The sequence below is a fragment of the Gobius niger genome (assembly GCF_951799975.1).
Source record: "Gobius niger genome assembly, chromosome: 16".
In the NCBI taxonomy this organism is placed as follows: Eukaryota; Metazoa; Chordata; class Actinopteri; order Gobiiformes; family Gobiidae; genus Gobius; species Gobius niger.
This window is the reverse complement of record NC_136867.1, coordinates 255,315-265,836: the sequence shown is the minus strand read 5'-3', so window position 1 is coordinate 265,836 and position 10,522 is coordinate 255,315. Positions and strand designations below refer to the sequence as shown.

At 41.0% G+C, this 10,522-nt stretch overlaps 1 protein-coding gene across 1 annotated transcript; it reads right to left on the bottom strand.

The window, feature by feature from the left end:
• Positions 1-1,330: 1,330 nt before the first annotated feature.
• On the bottom strand, positions 1,331-9,834 carry spata7 (spermatogenesis associated 7; the record flags this gene model as incomplete). Its single annotated transcript, XM_079573811.1, has 12 exons — positions 9,801-9,834; positions 9,164-9,226; positions 8,578-8,667; positions 7,872-7,919; positions 7,281-7,417; positions 6,044-6,435; positions 4,695-4,740; positions 4,523-4,623; positions 4,318-4,368; positions 4,167-4,244; positions 2,737-2,791; positions 1,331-1,846 (listed from the first exon to the last, which is right to left on the bottom strand). The coding sequence occupies exons 1-12, from the start codon at positions 9,820-9,822 to the stop codon at positions 1,331-1,333; spliced, it is 1,599 nt and encodes a 532-aa protein (XP_079429937.1). The 5' UTR covers positions 9,823-9,834.
• Between the last annotated feature and the right edge of the window lie 688 nt (positions 9,835-10,522).

Here is a 10,522-nt window from a genome sequence, read left to right as displayed (position 1 = left end):
GCCTCCAAACAAAAGTATTGAAAGTATTACGATACTTGAAAAAGTATTGTAGCACAAAGTATTGCGATCCAAGTCCGATCCGATATTTTGTCCCAACCCTACTATCCACAATATTTGGTGACAATGACATCACCTATATTGTGCAGTATAACAGCTGGAACTCGAAGTCCCATTACCCCCTCCAGCTGCACAGCCTGTGCTGCTGCTGGAGATGGGCAGAGGTGGGGAGTCCCAGTACCCCCTGCAGCCCCTCCAGCTGCACAGCCTGTGCTGCTGCTGGACATGGGCAGAGGTGGGGAGTCCCAAAATATTTACTCAAGTACGGCTTAGGTTGAAAACAGCAAAACACAATGTCCTAAAATGATTATTTTGATGTTTACGCTGCATTTGGCCTGTGGCACATCCTGACCACAGAGACCGACCCAAACCGAGGCTCAGCAGCTCAGTGCTAACTACGGACCATAGCGTTTTCCCCCCTCCCAAATAAGTCTCTGCGGTGGTCCAGTGAGTCAAGACTGTTGTGCTCCACAGAGGGTATGCAGGTGTCGTCACTAGAGCTGGGCACACACAGTATGGTGTCAGGGGAAATAATGTAGGTTCAACCGGGATAGAAAAAATGTAAGTATTGAAAGCAGGTATTGACAAATAAAATATTATTTTTGCCACAAATTTTCCCAATTTCCCCCCACATAATTTCCTGACATTGGAGATGAACCTCATATTTTGCAGATCTTAAACACATTATTGTTCTTTTTTCTGGTTCTAGGCGATAAATATTTTAATATAGGTATTGGAAAAAGTATTGTTCAGTTGTCGAAAACCAAGTATCGTTTAAGTACACTCAGATCCCCTAAAAAATGTAACCGTACCCAGCCCTAGTCATCTCCCCACCAGCACCAGCTTGGCAACAAAAGCCACATGAGTGTCAGTTCTACACCGCTGTGTTTCGACACCCAGGACGCAACTTTGAGGGTTCTGTTTAGAATAAAAATGATACAAAGTGCATTCTCTCTATTATTATACTAAAAAATATACAAAACCTGAAATGAAATAACTGGCAGGTAAAAAAAATGAACTGGCTAGTAAGCTTTGAAAAGCACCAGCTAAGCCCATTATAATAACCAAATATACAGTTTCTTTAATCAAACTTTACACTAGTTTTCTGTGTGCAAAACTCTGCTTGAAAAAAAAACACCAAATATAAAAGGCCAAAATAGTATTTAATTGAATTTGTATTTGTAAAGTTAAACAAAACCCCACACTATGAACTCCATATTGGTGCAAAAGCTACAACAAAAAAAACAACGTAAATTCTCAATAAATCCTCAGATCAAAACTCGTCCTCGCTGACAGCTGCGTTTGCAGATCCCCTCTGGTCCTTGTCACAGTGGGATTGGTCAGAAACATTCAAAGACTCCAGCGCTGTCACCACGTCCTGCAGGTCGTCCCCCAGTCGGCCGCTCTCCTCCCACTGGCTGCTGTCGTCTTGGTCTGCGCTGTTCGACCGGTTTCCATGGAGATCTGCTTCACTAAAGCTGCCTCGCCTGCTCATCTGGGGCGATATAGTTCCTTTGTCCTCGTTTAAATCTATCGGGCCTACCATAAACGTCTTTGCCGACTCGGGGGTGAGAGTTGAAGTGAAAACAGGGTCGCCGTAATCTAAAGAATCCGCTGATAGCGAATGCAACTGTCCCGTCTCCTCTTTGGGCTCTTCTGAGTGGGCTGTTTGCAGCAGGATGTTGGGCGGGGGACTTTCCTCTCTTTCAAAATGCAAAGTGTTGATGGGGGAATAGCACGGTTCTTTCAGATCCTTGCGAAGGACCTCCAGTAGATGGCGCATTTTACCCTTGAATAGAATGAATGAAGCGTTAGTAAATAGAAACGAGAATTAAAACCTTTTTAATCTCTTAACCTCCACCTTCACAGAGCACATTTTCTCCAGTTCAGCTTTACCCAAATCAAAAAGCTTACAGCCTATAAGCCAGTGTAACACCTCATTTGAAAGCTAAGAACTACAAAACTGATGGTAACTTATTTGTCGGTAAGAACAAATCTCAGTATGGAAAAACGGTGGCCTATTCCTTTAAGCCCCAAAATCTGTATCCTCACTTTAAGGATCCAGTTGGTTCAGTTGGTTGGACTTAGAATGAATAAGATATCCAACATCTGAAAAAGTATCTGTATCCAATATGTCAGCAAAATAAATATATAAAGTTTAATCTATCAAAAATGTAATCTTGTCCCACAAAATATATTCAAATGTAGAGATTTTTTTATCAACATGAAAATACATTTGTTTGGGTTAGTAAGTAATCTACGGAAAAAAATTTCCAATCCATTTCCCAATCCACCTGCAGCATCAGCCTGTCACCTTAAAGGCACACTGCGTAACATCTTTGACTATACTGTTGCCATCAGTACAAAACATGCTCCTAATGACCAGAGATGCTATTACTGCAGTGGGTAATCCAAAGAATGGATTTGGATAAGAAAAACCTAACCAATTTACATCTCAAATCCTGCTGATTTTAGTCACATCTCCATGGAGACGAGCTGGAGACGTACCCACTCCCGGTAAAGTTACAGTCAGGTCTTAGGAGAGCTGAGCCGCTCACAGCAAAGGCACATGTTTGTTTGTACTTTTATATGAAAATATCTGTCATAAAATAAATGCTTGTATTTCGATGTTATTTTTTGGGTAAAATTCTACGCGGTGTAGCTTTAAATAATACCCACCTCATCCAGATAACGATTCATGTCGATGTGGCGATTTATGACTCGGTCAACGACACTGTAGGGATGAGAAACATACAATTACCAACAAAAACAACTCTAGCAAACCATTTCCTTCTCAGCTTATGTGTTTTTCGATCGTCTGCAGAGGTGGCAGAGTAATCGAAATATTCAAGAATGAAGCACTCCTCTGGCATCGAAATTAAACAACTGTTCTCTGATTCAATCAAAATGTCTTGGAAAACATTGCCTGCTGGGTGTTTCTTCATCCTACGGGCAGCAGCCAACAGACAGACTCCTACTAATAATGTTACTCCAATGGAAGCAAGAAACGGTCATCCAAATACTGCAATTACATGAGTATGAGCACGAGGCCAAAAAGTAAGCTAGAAATGAGTCAGATTTTCATGATTTGTCCGGGATTTGAGAAAATCATTTCCCTGACACTTAAATAACAATAATAAAAACATAAACTACAATCTTATTTCAAGCAAACACATTTTTTTTAACTAATTTTGAGTGTGATGAGATCTATTTTCTTGTTTAAAGGCACATTGCACAACATTTTGGATTCGAATAAAACCTGCTCCATATGTCCAGCTCTGCATAGAAAATGTTATTTCAGCGGTGTGTAATCAAAGAATGGATTTGGATGAGGACCTAAACAATATAACTATCAGGTATGGCTGACTTTAGTCCTCATCTCCATGGAGACGAGCCGCTTGGTCATTTTATTAGGTCTTTTACAGCAATAAAATAGGTGTTGGATTCTATTCATTGGGTAAAATGTCACACGGTGTGGTGACACATTTTTTCTAAAACATAGTTAACACAATTATATTTAAAGCAGTGCTAAGTATTTACCTTATTAAATCCTTTCCGTAGTCCCTCTGGGGGTAATACAAGTGTTAATGGGATGATTGGGGGGTCTTTCATCTCCCCTTGGTGTCTCTGACCACCGAGTCGGAGACACCAACACACACTAATAGAATCACGAAGAAGAAGCTAACAGGCTAACGGGCAAAGCTAACTGCGGGCTAGCACCACTTAAACAGTATTTACAGCCAAGTTTGAGTGAAATGAATGATCTCCATTGTGTAAGTGGATGAACAATATCCCTCTGTCCCTTTGTCTTTTCTGTCAGTGTAGTATTTACTCTCACAGACAGTTAATGAGGAAAAAAACTTGCTACGACACCTGCAGTGGCGCTTATGGCCTCTAGGGGCACGAGTTACTTAGTTCTGCTTTAAGATTTTGATAAAAATTTGACCCAGTTTTCTTCAGTTTTACCATTTTTGTGATGTTAATAGTTTCACTTCCTTCTTGGACACTGACAGGAAGTGACATAGTTAGAGGAAAACACTTTCAAACTGTTGCCATGCCGACCATGTTAGATCGATTTTGCGATATATTGTGTCTTCTGCGTGACTTACCCGTCTGAGATGAATCCTCGGGACAAAATGTCATCCGTCACAGCCGTGATGAACTCCAAGTATTTCAGTTCTTCCTCTCTGTTTTAGGAAATGGAGAGAAGCTTTAAAACGATCCACTCTCTCTACCACTAGGTCGACCCAAGGGACTTACTCTGCATCCACGTCGTTGGAGAGAGGGGACTTTGTGCCTTCATACGAGACTCTAGGAGAGAGCATGAGGGAGCATAATATACAAAACCTATGAAAATGCTTAAAAAATGTGACAAAAACGCGGCCATCTTGTTCAATAAAGCATCACAGAAACACAAAACAGTTCCATCTCTGGGTTGTAGCGAATGTTCCATTAACCTGCTTACCTGGGAAACACCCTGTGCGTCCGACGGTGTTCCCTCCGGTGAGCGTGACTGAAGCTGCCCTCAGACAGGTCCCGGTCCCGGTCCTGGTCCCTGGTGAAGCCCTGGGGGCAGCGCAACAACAAACGGTCATCCAAATTCAAAAGCACGCAACGGTCGGCAAGTTCCAGCGCACCTGAGATGGCTCGTCGACTGCCTGTGTGCTTTCTCGCCGACTTGCCCTGTTCAGCAACAAAAATGGAGTTATTGAATCATTACATTTTCATCAATCGAACAGAAATAAATTGTGATATTGAATGAAATGAGTGGTCACTAAATGGAAAAGGCAGCAATTATTTTAAGGGGAATAATGTCGCCTGCGGAGAAAGACTTCTTTTTGGAGCAACTGTAGAAAATAGTTTTGCCGCACAATTGTTTTACTTCTGGGTACCGTTAGATTGTTTGCGATACCAGTACTTTAACGATACTTGGTTTACGATACTGATACCTGAACTGTAGGTCGACCAATATGGGTTTTTCCAAGGCTGCCAATCTCGGCTGATATTTCTGACCGATTTTTTCCGCCGATTTTTATATCTGGTCTATAATCCTGTAAAAACATAACTACTGGGCCATCTCCAGCATGAGGTTCATGAGGTTCAGCATGTTCAAATTGACCGAGCTTTAGTGAAACTTACATTTAGCATACTTGTAGCTAACCTATTTTCAATGCAATGTTTCTGTTTCCCTGAGGCCTAGGAAGTTGTGGGAGGACTCGTTTTAAAGCCATGTTTCTAGCACTTACGGTCCCAGAGATATCGGCGGTAGATCGGCCAATAGCCTATATTATAAAATCCTCAAATATCGGCCAGATATATTGACCAGCCGATATATCAGTCGACCGCTAACCTGAACGATACTTTTCCGACATCCATACTGAGATACACTAAGATTACAGCCTGCAAGTTCCACATGTAATACAGGTAGCAAGAAAGTAATTACACATTAATGTGCAAGGTTTAATAACAGTGTTAAAGCATGAGTAAAATATGTGTAATAAAGGTGTAATAAAGGTGTAATACAGGTGTAATAAAGGTGTAATACAGGTGTACATAGCGTCTCACTTTAGATTACGGCCCACGCTCATGTGTAGTTCCACATTACAGGGTGCATTAAAAGTCATTACAGTTGTGCCAAAATCTTCAATGTCATTAAGTTATATAAGTTATTATGTTAGATTTTAGATTTTTTTACTGAGGGAGGAAAATGTATGTGAACCCTTTGGAATGTCTCATATTTCTGCCTAAATTGGTCATATAATGTGGTCTGATCTATATTAAATCATAAGAATGAGTAAACAGTGTGTGCTTAAACTAAATTATTGGCCATGATATGTAAACATTCACGGGACAGGGAGGAATAAGTAAGTGAACCCCTTGGCTAAGGATCCTCTTCCATCCTCCCACAAATGTTCCTGCTCCTGGACATATAAGCAGCCTTTCAAAAGAAGCTAGCGTTAAGTTTTTTTTCTGTTGTAGACATGACCTTTGTAGCAGCGTCTTATGGTCCTGAGAAGTGCTCTGCGGAGCCCTGTAGTAGCGGTACTTGGACAGGTAGGAGCTCTTGTCCGTCCTCAGTGTCTTGGGCGTGAAGGGCTTCTCCTCGGTGAAGCGGCGGGCGTGTTTCTGCAGCAGGTCACCGCTGTAGGTCTTCTGAACCGGATCCTGGAAGCTTTTGTAGTTGAGCAGGTGATCTCCCATGGAGCACGCTGAGCGCTGTCGGAGTGAGGCCTGGAGGCTCCGCTGACCCAAGTCCCCGCTGAAGGGCGGGTACACGGTGCTTTTGGGGTGGAAGGAGGTGCTGGGCCGAGAGGTGGAGGTCATGGAGCGACTGGAGCACTGGTAAGGGCTGCAGTCGTACTGCAGGGACAGTCGGCTCTGGGAACGAGATGTGACTGGGTTGAATTGGAAAAGAATGAGTGCAGAATTTGCCATTTCACGTCATCTATTTCATTCATTCATTTAAAATGATTACAACAAAACTGCCAAGCCAACACAATCTGAATGGAAAGGAGCAGGAGAGAAGATCAATCTCATCATATCTGCCTCTGTGTTATTTACAATCAAGTGAGTTCATGGTTTATGTCCAACTCTCGAAATATGTGCAGTTTTAACAAACTTTTTTTGTGCAAATATTCAAAATACAAAAAACATAATTTTCCCGTTCCCGTATTATTCATCATGTCCAAGTCTATTTTTCATTCTTCTTTAACATTGTAGTTCAGTCGCAGCGGCTCAGGACTAACACCTGAACACTATTTTGATGTACTCTTTGATTTCTTCCATAAACTCATTTCTGTCCTTTGCTTTGGAATTGAACCTTGTTCATTCATTTCATTTCAAAAAAGACATTTGGTCTCAAAGTAAAATCAAGTTTATTTGATTTCTGCTTTACTAAAGTAGTGCTCTGATGATGTACTCTGCTGCCCTCTGCTGTCCACTCTGACTGTGATCACAGAGGAACACAGGTTATCATGTGAACATAGGACTGAGACTGAGAGGTTTGAGCTCAGGCTCTCTACATGTTGTCAATGTTTGGGTTTGTTGTGGAGAGTCTTTGTCAATGTTTTTACACACTGTGAGTGAATTCCCCTCAAGGACATTTTCTACTTGATAAAAAAATCAAGTATTACTTAATAAAATATTGAGCTCAAAAATGTGCTGTCTATCTGTCATTAATGGAACGATGAGTCGATGCAGAACATAAAGTCCTTGTGTCCTACCTGTGCTGGGGAACAGGAGGTTCTGCTGTTCTGAGAGAGCGAGTGAGCCGACTGTGGCCGTGCTCCGTTCTGTAACCCTCCTCTTCCTCCTCTTCCTTCTCCTCCTCCTCCTCCTCCTCGCTTCAGCTGGTCATTGTCTGCAAAACAACAAGCACAGCGCAGGTTTCCATTCAGAGTGACAAAGAAGTTCTTATTAAATGGGCGACGTACGTGTTGAGGCGAGACACTGCAGGTGAACGACCAAACTTAAACTATACCTGTAGATCACTCACACTGACAGACAATTGATTTCAGAGGGTATTTTTAGATATTTTGTTTAGATATTTGATATCCGTAGGAAATATTGAAGGTGCCACAATGGAAGAAAATAGCCCTTAAAGTTACAACGTCACACATATATATACGTATATATATATATAATATATATATATATATATATATATATTGATGTATTGATATATTGATATACATATACGGACAAACAATGAACCAGTGCAATACTTCCTCACATTACTGCAAATGCAAAGGTGAAAGAGCCGTTTTGCCTGGAGTGTCTCCCCTCCACAGAGTTCCTGACGGACTTGTACTCACACTTGACGCTGTAGAGCAGACTTTTGGGCACGGAGGTATCAATGGCAGCTGTGGCAGGAGAGCAGGACATTTGTTTCATTTTTTTGTTACATAAATGGAGCAGAGGCTCTTAACTGGTGGATCGGGCCTTTGCCAAAACCGTTGATACATTTTTTGTCCTGATAGTTTGTGAGAGTCAGCCTTTGTTCCGTTACTTTGTCTTATTAGAGTACTGTATTCTGAATACTTAGAATACTTTTAGAATACTTTCACATTGATTGTCATTATATTTATGTTAGTGGTGGGACTCGATTAAAACATTTTAATCGAGTTAATTATGGCCTTTGTAATTAATTAATCGCATTTGAGCATCATTTATTAAGGGTTGTAATTATTTTCTAGAGGTATATTTTAGATGCTTCTTTGTATTTTCCATTGTTTTCTCATGTTTTCTCTGACCTCTCTGTGACCAGCAGCGACCTGTAACAACTTGAAACAAAGCCCCAGTGAATGTTGCCATAATCGAAGCTAAAGGCGGAACAACCAGATATTATAGAGCGTGTGGCCTTTATATGGGGGCGACAACAAGACCAAACTGTAAATAGTTTTTGATTGTTCATAAATATAAATTCATATTTGTATTTGTGTCACAGCTTGTAGTGATTCACTGAAATCGACACCAGCTGAGAACCACTGCACCAGAGCATAATACCTAGAGCGTGCGCACCTTTGGCTGAGTAAACCTTCTTGTAATGGGAGAGCATGTGGTCCTTGATGATGGACTGGGTGAGTTTGCTGGCGGAGCGCGGACAGAAAGCTGGAACAGATGCAGCACATCACAGGGTACATAGAAATTGCAAATATTTGAGTTAGATTCACACTGCGGAACATCCTTTGTTCTGTGTTGCTTTGTCACAAGATCAACTAAACAAAATCTTTATAATAAAATAATGCTCAGCCTGACTGGGACATTGTCATTTTTGCGGTGGGTTCTCAAAACAAAGCATTTGGAGGAGGACCTGATGTATTTAAGCCTGTGTTTTCCATTTATTCATTTATTTCAGGCAGTGGCACAAAGGAATACAAGGTAGGCCTTAATCCACATAGTTATGCCATGTAGTACAAGCAGTATCTAACATGTAAATATGATGATTGAGGAGAGGCGCGACCATTCATACCAAAGACGGCATGTTTTTGGAGACATTTTTCCACCAATAAAAGCACCCGTAATGAACTGAATGCTTGTATTTCACTTTACTGATTGGGTGAGATCTTACACAGTGTGGCTTTAAGTAACAAAAGTGTGCACTTACGGCTAATCTGTGTGGCGGATCCCCTTGAACGCAGGCTGTACCCAGAGGCAGAGGAAGCGCTTCCTACACAGACAAATTCAAACTTCAATTCAAAGTAAATGTTTTCACAATCAAAACTAAAGCACAGTTTGAAATGAGCAAATGGGCTGAATGTCATGATCCTGCTGCAATGTGAGCCTACGCATTTATGTCATAGTCTAATATATGAAGTATGTGTAAAATACAGGAAGAAATCTGTATCCAGGGTCCAAACAGGGAACAGGAGAGTCTTGTCATGGGCTTAGGTCAGCTCTAACTGAAGTCACCATCAACCCCTTAACCCCTGCCTTAACCGACTGCATTTTCTCCAGTTCGGCTTTACCCGATTCTCGATGACCAACTAACAAAAATTATATATATATATATATATATATATATATATATATATATATATATATATATATATATATATATATATATATATATATATATATATAAACAAACAACAATAACAACAACAGTAAAACTGTTTGGTTTACGTCATTGACATTGTCCAAATCATTTGGAGGGGATGAACACGTACAAAAACAGCTTATTTACGTTAGCCACAGAGCTAGCTTAAGCTCGTAATACTTGAATGAGTGTAGTGGGGACACACCAGATGGTTCTCTCGAGTCCATGTTGTCTTCAAAACATCCCATTTTGTCCGCACATCTTCCGCGCCTGCGAGCGCAAATGCAGGGATTATCCGCCCCCGGCCCGCGCTTCAGCCTGAACACGTCCGCACCATCACTCACTCGGACAGCTATCGTTTCTCACACATTCGGCTAATGGAGCTAGCTCGTGTAAGCAGATGAAGCTTGAGCGTCGCCATGCCGGTTGCTAGGAGGGCCTACGTCACTACGTTCATACGTTCATGCGTGCCTACTCCAGCCCCGCTGTCAGATTATGATTTATCAAGATCAAATACTAAATACTCCAACTCCAAACTGCTGATGGTTGTGTTTAAAAAGGACATGGAACAATATATTATTACTGCGAAGAATTCTGAACATAAAAAGTGACAACGGTGTGACAAAATGATGAAATCGTAATGAACCAGAAATGTGTAATGAAAGGTTGTCCCTAACTGTGTAAGTTCATTGCAAAGACCAAAGATATGGTCTGTAACATATCAAGTTGTAGCTTAGCTGAAATTTGACCTTTTTTTAAACAAATATTCTTTATTTAGCTTCGGTTTGTGCTTTCTTTATTTTTTGTTTTGTTTGTCTTCCTGTTTTTGCTTTTTTTTCAGCCCTCGCTGATTTCATTCCTGTTTGTCTTAATCATGTGTATGTCTATACCCTATGTTTGTATCAAAACTGCTTTCTCTGTTACGCT